Consider the following 16,540-nt stretch of genomic DNA (forward strand, 5'->3'; position numbering starts at 1 on the left):
ATGGGGGGGGAAGGAGACTCAGGTAATACTTTAAGCAATAAAAAAAAAGTAAAGAGTTAGGTAAGTTCAACATGAGCACATTGTAAAATATTACCACACCCAACATTTTTTTGAGAAAACATCAAAGAAAAACATACCTCATCTATCTCAGGTACACAGTAGTATGGTTATAAGTCAATCCTATCTGCCCACAGCCCTGGGATGTGGACTTTTTTGTTAAAACTCAGCACTTTAGCCCTGGCCAGTGCGCTCAGTGGTTAGAGTGTCAGCCTGAGCACCAAAGGGTTACAGGTTCGATCGCAGTCAAGGGCATGTACCTGGGTTGCGAGTTTTTTTTTGAGAAAACATCAAAGAAAAATTTCAGTTTCAAAGAAAATCATACCTCATCTATCTCAGGTACACAGTAGTATGGTTATAAGTCAATCCTATCTGCCCACAGCCCTGGGATGTGGACTTTTTTGTTAAAACTCAGCACTTTAGCCCTGGCCAGTGCGCTCAGTGGTTAGAGTGTCAGCCTGAGCACCAAAGGGTTACAGGTTCGATCCCAGTCAAGGGCATGTACCTGGGTTGCGAGTTCCCTCCCTGCCCCCAGTTGGGGCATGTGCAGGAGGCAACCAGTCAGTGTCTCTCTTCTCCCCCACCTCCCACTCTCTCTGCAAAGCAATGGAAAAATTATTCTCAGGTGAGGATTAAAAAAGGAACACAAAAACAGACAAAAAAAACTTAGCACTTTAAGAAAAGGTTATTTGAATTATGACTAAACAAAAAATTTAAATTCTAAATGAGACCAACATTCCTAAGAGCCTGAATTTCAGGCAGTAGGGTAAGGATGGCTCAGCAATCCCAACCACCGTGCACTTCAGTCGTCACTGCAGAACCAGGAAGGGTGCACGAAACATGTTGTAGAGAATTTAGCTTTTGTCCCCAAATTCTGTTTCACAGATTCTCCCTCAGCCATCTGTCCTTAGATTTTAGTGTTTCTTTGCCATGTTTCTGTGTTTGCTCCTACGTCACCAACTGAAAGTTAGTACCTGGCTCACACCTCAGTTCTCCTTTCCCATCCTTTGATTTTAGGTTGGCATTTCCTGCCTTGGAGTCATCCAACCTGAAGGCAGATTGCACCAGCACCATCCTCAAAATAGACATGCCTGTAGAATACCTTAGTCTAGTATTTGCCAGTGATATTTGTATCAGAAAAAGCTAAGAAAATAAGGAGCAGAAAGAGCCTCAAGTTGTATTCCATGTATGAATGTGAAAATTCTGAAATCAGCAGAAGGGATGTGCATCTAAAATGCTGGTGACATAAGCAGTTATATATGAGCATGACACCCCTTAAGAAGCATCTGTTAATCATATCGCTTAGCGACTACTAAGTGCTATTTTTCGTCTTTTACATTTATTTTACAATAGAGGCCCGGTGCACAACATTCGTGCACTAGGGGAGGAGGGATGGGGGGGCGCGAGTGGCGAGTGGGCCTAAGCCAGCAGGCGGACATCCCCTGAGGGTTCCTATAGCACTGCTGCAGAGGTGGGAGAGGCTTCCGTCACCACTGCTGCGCTCGCCAGCTGTGAGCCTGGCTTCTGGCTGAGTGGCACTCCCCCTGTGGGAGCACACTGACCACCAGGGGGCAGCTCCTGTGTTGAGCACCTGCCCCCCTGGTGGTCAGTGAGCGTCATAGTGACTGGTCATTTCACTGTTCAGTCCATTTGCATGTTAGCCTTTTATTGTATAGGATGACACATTGTTATTTTACTGAGTTTTAAAACTAGTTAGTTCTATTTAGGAAATCAGTCTAGAAGGGGAGGGGTTAAATGACAGTTAATGCCTTATTCCAAAACATTGGGGATCAGGTACCTGTTGAGCATCTTCATGTAGAACAGCTAGTTTTAAAAAACGGTTTATGGTCATTAAATAGGAAATGCTTCCATCTCCAAATCCACTTCTCACCACCACACTGTTACCATCCTGACTCAAGCCTCCATCATCTATTCCCTGGGTTTCTGTAATTAGCTCCCTGTTTCCTTCACTCTTGTAGTCTGTGCTTAACACTGAAGGAAGCATATTCCTGTTAAAAATGGAAGTCAGTGAATGCCACTCTTGTGTTTAGATCACTGCATGCAATAGCTCTCCTTTTACTCAGAAGCTAAACTTCATTCTTTGGTCTACAAGACCCTTCTCTTTTCCTAAATCTCTGGCTGTGTTTAGAACACTGCATGCAATAGCTCTCCTTTTACTCAGAGAGAAGCCAAACTTCATTCATTGGTCTACAAGACCCTTCTCTTTTCCTAAATCTCTGGGATATCTGTAATAATAAAAGCGTAATATGCTAATTAGACCAGACAGCCGGACGACCACACTATGACACCCACTAGCCCCAGGCCAGCCAAGGCAAGTGTGATGCAATTGTTCGGGGGCCTGGCCATCGCCCCATTATTGCCTTTCAGAGGGAGGCCCAGGCCACCAGCTGGCGGGGTGATAGATCAATCAGAGGGCTCCATGATCACCCAAAGAGGGAGGCCCAGGCCACCGGCCGGAGAGGTGATCAATCAGGGGGTTCCACGATCACCCAAAGAGGGAGGCCCAGGCCACTGACCGGCGGGCTGCAGCGGGCGGGCAGGCCTCCCTCTGTGGGGGCGATCCATCACGGGGCTCTGGACTATGAGAGGGCACAGGCTGGGCTGAGAGACCCCCCCCCCCCTCCAGTGCACGAATTTCATGCACCGGGCCTCTAGTCGATTATAATATGAAATCAAAGTATATATTTTTTATTAGTTGTTGGATTCTTTTGAGTAATGTTGCACATTTTCTACCTTAGTTTTAAAACATGTATTTTATGTTCTTAAGGAAAAAAGGGTAATTAAGTTGCATATGATTGTTTTTTTTTTAAATTTTCAGACAGGAAGGGGGAGGGGGGGAGAAAGAGAGAGAGAAACATCAATGAGAGAGAATCATTGACTGGCTGCCTCCTGCACACTCCAAGGCTGCAACTGGGCATGTGCCCTGCCCGGGAATTGAACTGTGACCCACTAGTTCATACGTGAACGCTCAACCACTGAGCCACACTGGCCAGGCTGCATATGATTTTTTAATTTCTAATTCTTTAATAAATGGCCCTCACTGGACAAACTGACACCCCTATTTTTAAGAGGATATATTTCTTCATCTCTAAAATGCAGATAATACCTACCAATAACACCTGGTCACCTCAGAGCTGTCCTTCTCTTAGATTTCTCCTATTAGCTCATTAATGCCTCCATATCTTCATTACTTAGTGTTCCCTAGCTCCTCTCATTAGATCTAAATGTATCTTTCTTTGAAACCCTCTACTGTTTCTTTTCTGCCCACTATACCTTCACATATGTACAGGAACTTTTATCCACTCAAATATGCTGTGACATGATCAGTAAAGTTGTCTAAGGATAGACTGTTAAATGATTTATTTGTGGATTTGCAAGAAAATTTCAAATAAAAATTCGTCCTGAAAAGATCATCAAAAGAGGCAAAGTAAATGATGTATTTGTTAATGAAGAGCCTACTCGGAGTGGGGTGTGATGGGAGGATTGTTATGTGATTAATCTAAATTTTTCTGATGGAACCTAAAAGTTCAAGACACATAAATCTGCTTTTCTCACATATAATGGCTTATATGTCAGTTTTCCTTAATAACTTTTTTACATATTTGTATATTACCTAGAATAAAGGCAAGGAGTCCATATATTTGCAAATATAGCTATAGCTATAGCTATAGATATATAGATATAGATATAGATATATAGATATATATCTATATATAGATATATAGATATATATTTATAGATATATTTATATGATGTTGGAGTCATTGCTTTGCTTTTATATAAAAGTAACATATACCACAGAGCTATTTGCTTATTTCTGTGAAGTCCTTTCCTTTTCAGGTAACTTATGCTATCATTTCAACTTAACTTATGCTATGTCTTTGCTTCTCCAAAATTTTAATTCACAGAAATTCAGATATGTATTGGTATCATTGATGTTTGCCAACAACCAATTACAAGTTCAATTTGAATTATCTATGTGTAAAAACATTGACTAAGGTGAGCTCAGAATGTTAGAATTACTTGGAAAACTTTGTGACTTTTTTCACTTTTTAAAATTCATAGTCATTCATTTTGATTTATTTTTCATTTTGCTCTAATAATTCACAAAAAGTGGATAGGTCAGCTAGGCAGACTTGCAGGATCCTGGGTGCTGTGATTGGTTGGCATTTCATATGGGATTTAATTACAAGATGACCTGAAATTCAGAAATGTAATCTATAAGACACTCAGAGAAAAACAATTTTTTAAGCACACTCTTGTCGGTGTCGTGTGATGGCCATGCTGCAACTGTAATTTGTCAAAAGATGTAAGCTATATTCAATAATGATGACAGCAGAAATTTGAGACTTGATGTGCATTTCATTTTGTCATAGGAAAGTCAGCCTTTTGAAAAGGGATAGAAATTCACATTTCTCCAGAATGATATTTCCCTTCATTTGAAGCTATCTCTTAATTCCAGTATTTCACAGTGTTTGATAAACTGGCCAAATAAAAAAATATGTATATTTGGTGGGGGAAGTGGTGAAACTTTACTAATTTCAACTGGCATTGCACTCTGCTGATAAGAATGGGAGTTTGCACCATTCTGAGGAGATTACATGAAGTAGAATTGGAAAGCAAATTGTATTTACAAAAGATAGGATGATGTTCCTAATAGGTGTTCAGAATAGACCATTCACTCTCATATTCTGCTGAACTTTACGAGAAATAACTTCATTTCAAAAAAGGACAAATCTGATTGAAGGTAAAAGCATTCCCTCTCCACAGATACTCATCCAAAGGGTTTTCATTAAATTGTCCTGATGGGCACACAGCTGTAGTTTATGCTGTATCTGTATAGACTGGAAATGTGAAAAATAAAAAGCTAAATACTATACTTGATTGCTTCATGCTGCAACCATTTAGATTACCATATTTTTATCTACAATTTTAGAAGAGATGTTGCAATATGATGATCTGACAATAACTGTCAAAGTCATAATACTAGAATCTATTTTCATCTTGTTGTCAAGGTCAAGTTACTGAAATTCACAGTTAGTAGGTCAGAAAGATCACTTACTATCTCTTGTTGTCTGTGGTTGAATGCTGACCTAAACAGTACTGTGTAATGTCAACGTTATCACAGTGTCTAGGCTGCAGAAGTACAACATGTTGCATGATTTAATGTGTTTCCTGTCTGGAATGAAGATGGCCAACAGCCATGAGCTACAGTGATTCAGAAGAAACTGAATTTCTAATTCTTTTCTCTCTCCTTTCCATTCATTTCAGATTTTGGATTTAGTAAAAGGGACACATTACCAGGTAGCCTGTCAGAAGTACTTTGAGATAACACATAATGTAAGTATATTTTTAAACTTTATAGCCTAATTCTTTGTCTTTTGTTACTCTTTGCTTCATTCAGGGGTTTTAGTTGCAGCAATAGAAACCACTCCAGCCATTTTTAGCAGAAAGGAATTTATCACACAGTACTGGGTGGCGGCTTATGAAATTTATAGAAGGGCCAGAGAATTAAGCTTAGATGCTCCAGAACCAAGAATGTTGTTACTAGGAGGAGCTACATCATGAGAAAACCTTACTGTACTACAGCTGTCACCCACCACTCCACATCCAGAGATGAGACCAAGAGTTGGGAAACTTTTGTAAAGTGCCAGATCGTAAGAATTTTAGGCTTTACAGTCCATATGGTCTCTGCCCCAGCTCTGCTGTGTAGTACAGCCATAGACAGTATGTAAATGAACAGGCATGGCTGTGTTCCAGTAGAACTTTCTTTACAAAAACAGCTGGCAAGATTTGACACACAGGCCTCAGCCAACCTCTGGAGTAGATCTAGAACTTTTGGCCACAGCTGCCCAGAGGAACCTAAGTCTTTGACCGTCTTCCCTGCAGAAAATGTGATCCTTTTACTTGCTGCCACCTCATATTTAAGCTACTACCCAAGTCTTGTATTTATCTGCATGAAGAGCCTAGGTTACATGGTGGACCCATAACTTCAAGGAGTCAGGAAAATGTGTTTGGTTTCTCTTAATGCCAGCCTCTTTAGTACAAGAAAGGCCTGCTATAGTACGTTCTGAAAGGTGTAAAACAAAGGTTGCAAACTCTGAGGTATAAAAAAAAGAAAAAGTGAAGCTTCCTGAGATTAATACCAGAGAGGAACAGTGGTATACTAAAGATTCATACCCTTAGAGGCATTCACATTGACAGGTTTTAAGACCCTATGTAGGTCAACTGCACATCTGAGGTCACATTCAGCCCACTGATACTCCGTTTGCAAATACTGATCCTGGCCATGGCCTCGGCCTCCTAACCTAGCACAGACATCCAAGAATGGACTTGGAGATCAATGCACCTATAGAAACATTGCTTCTGTGAGTACATCGAGCATTTTTGGGAGTCGGTGATGTTCAGGATACAAAGGGATCCATAACCCTTTCCAAAAGGTATATTTATTGAATTCATCATTAGCTACTATGCTATGCTAGATTTTACAATATTTTTTTAATTTAGTTTTCATGACATTTTTTCATTGTGGTTATATAACTGCAGAATTTTTGATAAAATATTTTATAGGAAAATGTATCCTATCATATTACTAATGATGATGAAAATAACAATAATAATGACATCAGCCAACATCTATAAAACCCTTATGCATGCCAGGCATAGCCCAGAGTACTCTGGACACATTAGCTATTTTGATCCACATTTAAGTACTATTTTATCCCCTTTTATGAATAGAGCTTAGGAAAGCTGAACAACCTGTATACAATTATAGTGCTTATCGGGGAAGGAACTTGGATTTGAAATAGGCTATTGAGTAACTCATCTAGAGCTTATGAGCCTAACCAGGACTGTGCTATTCTACAGTATCTGGTAGAACATATCAACATTCACATCAGAGGTGTACCAGAAAAAAGAACAAGAAATTGAAGACCTGTTTGAAGAAATAATGAGCAGAAACTTCCCTAACCTGGTAAAGGAAATAAACATACAAGTTCACAAAACACAGAGTCCCAAACAAGACAAAACCAAAGAGGCCAACACCAAGACTCAGCATAATTAAAATGCCAAAGGTTAAAGACAGAACCATAAAATAGCAAGACAAAAGCATTTAGCTATGTACAAGGGTGCTTCCCATAATACTGTCAGCTGATTTCTCAGCAAAAACTTTGCAGGCTAGAGGAAATGGCATGAAATATTCAAAGTGATGAAAGTTAGAACTGTCACCAACAATGTACTACCCAGCAAGGCTATTTCTAATTGAAGGAGAGAGAGAGTTTCGCAGATAAGAAAAAGGTAAAGGATTGCATCAGCACTAAGCCATTGTTATAAATACTAATATTAAAAGGACTTCTTTAAGAAAAAAAGATAAAAAAATAAAGAAAAAATCCTCACTGAAAAGGCAAACAAGTTAATAAAAGGCAAAGCAGTGTATAACTAACTCTAAAAGCTAGTACAAAGGTTAAAAGGCAAAAGTAGGAAGACCATGTGTAATTACAACAATAAATTAAGGGATACACATAGACACATATATAAAGGTGGAGGGGCTGAATAAAAATTGTGATTTTAGAATGTGTTCATACTTACGCGACCATCTACTTAAAATAGATTGCTATAAACATAGTTTGATGTATAGTAACCACAAACCAAAAATCTATAAGAGATATACAAGAAATAAAGAGAAAGGAATTCAAATATAACACTAGGAAGTCATTGACGTACAAGAGAGTAACAGAATTAGAAATGAATTGAGAACTACAAAATAATGAGAAAGCAATTAATAAAATGGCAATAACTACATATCTGTCAATAATTACTTTAAATGTAAATGGACTAAATGCTCCAATCAAAAGACATAGTGGATAAAAAACAACAACAGCTAAACATATGCTGCTTACCGTAGACCCACTTCAAATCAAAAGACACATACAGACTGAAAGTAAAGGGATGGAAAAAGATATTTTATGCAAATGGAAATGAGAAAAAATCTGAGGTAGCAATACTTATATCAGACAAAATAGACTTTAAAACAAAGGCTGAAACAAGAGATTAAGAAGGGCATTTCATAATGATAAAGATCAATGCAACAACAGGACATAACCATTGTAAACGTTTTAGTTCCCAAGGTAGGAGCCCTAATATATAAAGCAAATATTGACGGACATAAACTGAGAGAATGGCAGTAATACAGTCAGGGTACGGGAATTTAACACCCCATTGGCATCAATGGATAGATCATCCAGACAGAAAATCAACAAGGGACCAGTGGCCTTAAGTAACACATTAGAGCAGATGGACTTAATTGATATTCCTACAGCATTTCACCCAAAAGGCAGCAGTATATACATTTTTTTTCAAGTGCAAGGGGAACATTTTTCAGGATAGACCACATGTTAAGTCATAAGCAATTCTCAATAAATTTAAGAAGATTGAAACCATATCAAGCAGTTGCTCAATCACAATGGTTTGAAACTAGAAATCAATATCAAGAAAACTGAAAAACACACAAACACTTGGAGGCTAAATAGCATGGCAGCAAACAATATACTGGCTAATGAGATTAAGGAAGAAATCAAAAGTTACCTTGAGATGAATGAAAGTGAAGACACACTGACAGCCAAAGCAGTTCTCAGACGGAAATTTATAGCACTACAGGCTTGCCATCATGTAACAAGAACAATCTCAATCTAACCTTACACCTAAATGAACTAGAACAAGAACAAACATAGCCCAAAGTGAGTAGAAGGAAGAAAATAATAAACATCAGAATGAAATAGAGTCTTAAAAAATAATAGGAAAGATCAATGAAACCAAGAGCTGGTTCTATGCAAAGATAAAACTGATAAATCTCTAGCAATATTTGTCAAATAAAAAAGAGACTGCACAAATAATAAAATTGGACATGAAACAAATGACAACCAATACCAAAAAAATTATAAGAAAATACTATGAAATATATGCCACCAAATTGGACAATCTGGAAGAAATGGATAAATTCCTAGAAACATATCTTCCAAGACTGAATCCTGAAGAAACAGAAAAATCCGAAAAGACTGATAACTAGTAAGGAAATTTATCAGTAAATAACAATAACAACAAAAACTCCCAACAAACCAAAGTCCTGGACCTGATGGCTTCAGAGGTGAACTGACCAAACATTCAAATTATAATTAATACCTATCATTCTCAAAGTATTCAAAAAAATTAAATAGGAAGGAAGACTCCCAAACTGATTTTATGAGTTCAGCAGTACCATGATAACAAAACTAGAGAAAGACACTACCAAAAAAGTAAGTTATAGATCAATATCACTGATGAACATAGAAGCAAAAATTCTCAATAAAATATTAGCAAACCAAATTCAGCAATACATTAAAAAGACCATATACCATGATCAAGTGAGATTTATTCCTGGGATGGAAGGTTGGTTCAATATTCGCAAATCAATTAATGTGGCATAACACATAAACAAAATAAAGGATAAAAATCAAATATCAATAGATGCAGAAAAGGCATTTGACAAAATCCTCCACCTATTTGTGATAAAAACTCTCAACAAAGTATGTGTAGAAGGAACATATCTTAACATAATAAAGGCCATATATGACAAACCCACAGCTAACATCATACCAGGGTAAAGCTGAACATCTTTTCTTTAAGATCAGCAATAAGATGAGGATGTCCACTTTCATCACTTTTATTTCAGCATAGTATTGGAAATCCTGACCACAGCAATCAGATAAGAAGAAGAAATAAAAGCCATCCAAATTGGAAAGAAAGTAGTTATTATTTGCAGATGACATACTATACATAGAGAAGCCTAAAGATTCCACAAATAAAACTATTAGAACTAATAAATGAACCCAGTAAAGTAGCAGAATATAAAATTAATATTCAGATATCGGTTACATTTTAATATACCAATAATGAACTATCAGACATTAATAAAATTCCATTTACAGTTGCATCAAAAAGAATAAAATACCTAGGAATAAATTTAACCAAGGAGATGAAAGCCCTGTACTCAGAAAACTATAAGACATTTAAGGAAGAAATTGAATAAGATGCAAATAAATGGAAGAATCTATTGTATTAATGAATATGAAGAATTAATGTTATTGAAATGTCTATACTATGGAAAGCAACCTATATATTCAATGCAATTTCTATCAAAATACCAATGGCATTTTCATAAAACTAGAACAAATAACCCTAAAATTTATGTAGAACCATAAAAGACCCCAAATAGCCACAACAATCTTGAGAAAGAATAACAAAGTTGGAGGTATCACGATACCTGATATCAAACTATAGTACAAAGCGATAGTAATCAAAATGGCATGGTACTGGCATAAAAACAGACACATAGATCAGTGGAACAGAATAGAGAGCCCAGAAATAAATCCACACAGATATGGTCAATTAATCTGTGACAACAAGTATATACAATAGGGTAAAGACAGTCTCTTCAATAAATGGTGTTAGGAATATATACAAGAATAAATTCAAAATGGAATAAAGACTTAAATGTAAGACCTGAAGCCATAAAATTCCTAGAAGAAAACATGGGAAGTAAACATTTTAACATGTTTTTAGCGATTTTTTTATATGTCTCCTTGGGCAAGAGAAACAAAAGAAAAAATAAACAAATGAGAAAGAATTTTACACAGCAAAGGAAACTACCAACAAAACAAAAAGACATCCTACTGAATGTGAGGAGATATTCGCCAATGATACATGTGGTAAAGGATTAATATACAAAAATATATAAGGAACTCATTCAACTAAGCAAAAACAAACAAACTAAAACTCACAAAACAATGGACAGAGGACCTGAGTAGACACTTCTCCAAAGAGGACATACAGATGGCCAATAGACATATGAAAATATACTCAATATCACTAATCATCAAAAAAATGCAAGTTAAAACCACAATTAAATATCACCTTACACATGCCAAAATGACTTTCAGTAAATCTACAAAGAAGTGTTGGCCAGGATGTGGAGAAAAGAGAACCCTTATGCACTGTTGGTGGGATTGTAAATTGGAAATCAATATGGAAGATCTTAAAAAATTAAAAATAGAACTACCATGTGACTCAACAATTCCACTTCAGAATATCTGAAAAAAACAAAACACCAGTTTGAAAAGATATCAGCATCTATATATATAAATGCCTAAGCGACCATTATGACCGAACAACCAGGACAGGTCAACCAGTCGCTATGACGTGCACTGACCACCAGGGGGAAGATGCTCAATGCAGGAGCTGCCCCCTGGTGGTCAGTGCACTCCCACAGCCAACCTCCTGCAGCCCCTCTCCCCCCTGGATGCCCCCCCCATGGCCCCGATCACCGGCCAGGCTGAGGGACCCCACCTGTGCACAAATTTGTGCACTGGGCCTCTAGTTATTTATAATATATGGAAGCAATTTGTGTTCATTGGTAGATGAATGGATAAAGAAGAGGTGATATATATCTACCATGGAATACTCAGCCCAACAAAGAATATTGCCCTTCGCAACAACATGGATGGACCGAGCAAGTATTATGCTAAGTGAAATAGGTCAGTGAAAGACAAATACCATATGATTTCATTTATATGTGGAATCTAAAAGACAAATTAACAAACAAAATAGGAACAAACTTGGATACAGAGAACAAATTTATGGTTACCAGATGGGAGGGGAGTTGAGAAGGTGAGCGAAAAAAGTGAAGGGATTAGGAAGTATAAATTGGGAGTTACAGAATAGCCACAGAATTTAAAATACAATGTAGGGAATACAATAATATTGTAATAACTATGTATGTACCGGGATTACTTCATAAGTTAGTAATATTGAATGTCAACTGTAATTGAAAATTATTAAAATTAAAAAGTTTTTACAAAATTTAAAGGACTGAATATCAAGAAAATGTAAACAACAGGATCTCATTGGTTTTATCAGAATAGGAATTTCACCAGACAAGCCACATATATATGTTTGATATTTTCAGCACCAGTGTTACATGACTCTTACCCTTGAAGACTGGATTCCTGAATTTGCTTGCTCAGATTGAGAATTTTAATTTTGTGTATGTTTTTCATTATTTGTTGACCCTTTTAATTAAGAGGCCTCGGAACCTTCACAAATTAAGTTCTATTATTCAACCTCTTTCCTTTTTAATAAGATGAAAGTTAAATTTAAACATTGACTTTGTGACATTCACTAAAATTTTTTTTTAATTCTCAATTGCTTTTGTAGTATCTCTCCTATTGATTATTCCTACAAGAATATTATTGCTATTGTCAATTTTTAAAACCTGCCTTAGATTAATAAAGACATTGAAAAGACGTGTCTAAATCCTCCCACATATAGAAATAGTCTAACTTAAACCACATATAAATCAATGAAATAAAAAGGCTATTTGTGTTCACTGGATGTCTCAGTATAGATTTCTAGTTGTGAATATCTTCACTTACTGTTTTTTCTAATTTAATTTAAAAACAGAATTTTTATTGTTAGGTTTCTGCCATTCTGCCTGCCCCTTCCCCATCCTCCAAAAAAACACCCTCTGTTTATTTTCATGAGGCTTCTATAATCAAACTCACTTTAATAAAAATTCTGAAAATAAACCAGTTAATTGATACCATTTACAGCAGCACTGTGATCGTTCCATATGGCTTTTTTGGTAATACCAGCTGCCTCATTATAAGCTGTCATTGCAGAGCCTCTTGATTAAAACCCAAACATCCCATAGGTAAAACAATATTGCTTCCATGCCTTCAAAATGTACATTTTCTGTGGCAGAAATACAAGACTATGTTTGTGTGAAGGTCACTGTGTGCAAAACGTGTTGATTCCAAGCAAATGTTCGAGGGAGATTCACTTAGTAGATGTCAGTAGCTGGCCTGTTTGAGAACTGTTTTCCTCAGTGTTTTTAGGGAGCAGTATTTTATGCTGTAGTGCACTTTTTTTCCCTTTCAGAATACTCCATGCGTAAATGACAACATTAAGCCTTGTGTAGATTAATCTGACTTTTAATAGGAAACAATGTCTTTAGAAATAGACCTCTTTAGGCGCTGGAGTCTTTTTGGGTGCTTATTTTCCAAACAGCTAAGTATAATGTTTTCCCAACCATATAAATCTCTACAGATATCTTGTTAAAATCTATCACATATTTTTTCCTACAATTTTAAACAAGATATACCAAATACAATTAAGCTTTTTAATAATAACTCAGGGTCATTGTTATGAATATCAATTAGAATCCTGGGCTAGAAGCCACCATCATCTCTCACTTGGACCACTGCAGTAGCTTCCTAACTCATTTCCCCGCATCTAGCACACATGCATCATTCCAGTTCTTTCTCTTCCACACAGCTGCTAGAGTGATCTTTAAATAGAGGAATCTGATAATCTCTGTAACCTGCTTTTTAAAAATCTTAAGAGGCTTCCTAATGGCCTTTAAGATGAAATCCAAACTTTATAATGTAGCCTATAGAGCAGTGATGGCGAACCTATCACACGCGTGTCAGAGGTGACACGCGAACTCATTTTTTTGGTTGATTTTTCTTTGTTAAATGGCATTTAAAGATATAAAATAAATTTCAAAAATATAAGACTTTGTTTTACTATGGTTGCAAATATCAAAAAATTTCTATATGTGACACGGCACCAGAGTTAAGTTAGGGTTTTTCAAAATGCTGACACGCTGAGCTCAAAAGGTTCGCCATCACTGCTATAGAGTCCTCCACCTCACCCCCTTCTTCTAGACTTCAATTATACTGCTCTTGTTTCAGATCCTTTATAATTATTTGGGAATTCCAAGCTAATATGGCAGAATGAAAATGCATTATAAAATTTCCTCTCCCAATACTTAAAAATGCATAAAACATAATAAAAAATTATAAGCCACAAAGAAAAAACATCACAGATAGCAACCAAACAAGAAAAAAAGGCAAGGAAAGACACACTAGGTTCACACCAGGCAAACTTGCGAAAACTCTCACTATTTCCAAATCCAGAATGAAGCAGAGTATTTTTGTTTTTTTTTCAATGAGGAGTAAAGGAAACATCCATTGACTCATAAGCAGAAATAAGTGAAATTGGGGTAACTTCCTTTATTCTTTTTCTAATGTGATTTAGATTAAAACCTGTTTTCATTCTGTTTGGTTTATGCTCCTCACCTTCCATCCCAAAAACTCTGTTTATTTTCCTGAGCAAGATGAAAGGAAATTGAATGTCAACCATACATAATAGGTCCTCACGTAATGTTGTCAATAGGTTCTGTGACTTTAAGCAAAACACCCTATAAATTTAAGTGCAACCAATTTTACCACAGTCTACTTATAAACAAGAGTTAGGTTCCTATGCATCTCATCAATGTTATAATCAAATGACTTGAGGACTGCTATACACTTCAGCCAAAAATAAAAATTATAGAAACACTCAAAAGACAAAAAACCCATCCTAGACGAAAATACAATGCAGTTAACAGAAGGAAACGCTTCATAATTTCATTGTGCTATCAAGCAACTTTAGTAAAATGAACTTATTAACAAAATGAGTTAAGAAAGGGCAATTGTAGACCTAAGAGAGAAAATTGAAAAACTAATATTACACAGAAACATGGTACAGGTCCTCATTTCAAGACCCTTGGCACTGTTTTAATTGGTTAATAAGGATATTAATGAAAATTGAGATTCAGAAAAAATAAGTACATTTCTTAAACATCATATTTTAAAGTATTAAAATGTCATTTACTTCCTAATTTTTGATGTAAGGGCAAGGCTTTTGTTGAGTATAGTTTTGGGATTAGAATTCAATTTCTTTTTTTTCATAAATGATGCCCAAAATACATCTTCGCCAAGTTTTAGTTTGGGTTTCTTTAAAGCGGAAAATGAAATTAAAGATACATGCAAAGCAGCATAATGTTTTTCCCTAGCTTTTGGGAATTCAATTTTTTTTTAGGTGGCTTGCCTTTCTGGAGTCTTTGTAAACATTTAAATTAGAATTCATAGAACAAACAACTTTTTATTTTTACATTCATTTTTCTTGGGTTCTCCACATAGCAATTCTATGACATAGCCATTGTTATTATCTCCATTTCATTGATAAGGAAACTGAGGCTTATAAAGATTACCTTTTTCCTTTTTGCCCACACTGAAGTCTAATAATTCAGTTTAATCCAGAGAGTCATCTTCTCTGGACAGGTATTGAAAATTTTAACAACTGAAGCAAAGTGTACTAAATCCCCAATATCTAATTATAGTACATGGTGCTAGATTCGTTTTGCATGAAATAACACGTTTTTATAATCTTTATAGCCAAGTTTAGAAGTCATATTTATGATGAGGTTGTACATTTATTTGACCTTGCATAAAACCTTGTAAAACAAATTTTAGAGCCACTAAGTGATATAGTGAAAAAACCTGAATTCTAGCTCAGCCAGTGTGGTTCAGTGGTTGAGCATTGACCTATGAACCAGGAGGTCACAGTTAGATTCCTGGTCAGAGCATACCAGTTTGCAGGCTCAATACCCATTAAGGGGCATGCCAGAGGAATGATTCTCTCTCATCATTGATGTTTCTATCTCTCTCCCTCTCCCTTTCTCTCTGAAATCAATAATATATATATATTTTTAAGGCCTGAATTCTAATTCAGACAAAACCAATTACTAGTTCTGTGGTTTTGCATAAACTATGTAATCACTTTAGGCCTCAGATCCTAGTCTGTACATGGAAGAAGTTCAACTTAAAGGAACCCCAGGTCTTTCCAGTCTAATCTACACTAATAAAAGAGAAACATGGTAATTGGCGTACGACCGCTACCCTTCCCATTGGCTAATCAGCATATCCTTATGCAAATTAACTGTCAGCCAAGATGGCGGCCGGCAGCCAGGCAGCTGGAAGCAAGCAGGGAGGCTCACTTGCTCCAGTGACTGCAGACGCCAACGTTCCCCGCCTAACTTGCCGGCCTCTGAGTTGCAACTCTAAGCAACTATGTACTATGTTGCAAATGTAGTAGCTAAACAAAACCCCCGGAAACCAGCTTTTAGCCTGCCAGGATCTCAGAGCTGAAGTTATACATTGTTTCGATTATAGAACGGCAAACAAACCAGATACGAAGCCTCAGAGCTAGAGCCAGAGCTAAAGCTGGCCCAGAATAAAATAAAAAAAAGAGAAAAAAAAGGAGCGGTTGGGAGCTTCAGTCAACAACCGCCAGCCTGAAAGCAGCCCTCAGCCCCTCACCCAGACTGGCCAGGCACCCCAGTGGGGACCCCCACCCTGAAGGGTGTGTGACCAGCTGCAAACAGCCATCATCCCCTCATCCAGGCTGGCCAGGCACCCCAGTGGGGACCCCCACCCTGATCCAGGACACCCTTCAGGGCAAACCAGCCAGCCCCCAGGCCTCTATCCTATATAGTAAAAGGGTAATATGCCTCCCAGCACCGGGATCAGCGGAGCAGCGAGGCCTC

General features: G+C 37.0%; 1 protein-coding gene across 2 annotated transcripts in view; it reads left to right on the top strand.

The window, feature by feature from the left end:
* Window positions 1–16,540, top strand: part of PRIM2 (primase, DNA, polypeptide 2 (58kDa)) — a 269,429-nt gene that overhangs the window by 248,805 nt on the left and 4,084 nt on the right. For both annotated transcript variants that reach the window (XM_005863316.2, XM_014537315.1), the window contains one exon: window positions 5,350–5,418. In XM_005863316.2, the coding sequence (XP_005863378.1) occupies window positions 5,350–5,418 (69 nt within the window). The remainder of the gene's footprint in view (window positions 1–5,349; window positions 5,419–16,540) is intronic.

This window comes from Myotis brandtii, unplaced genomic scaffold (genome assembly GCF_000412655.1).
Source record: "Myotis brandtii unplaced genomic scaffold, ASM41265v1 scaffold176, whole genome shotgun sequence".
NCBI lineage: Eukaryota > Metazoa > Chordata > Mammalia > Chiroptera > Vespertilionidae > Myotis > Myotis brandtii.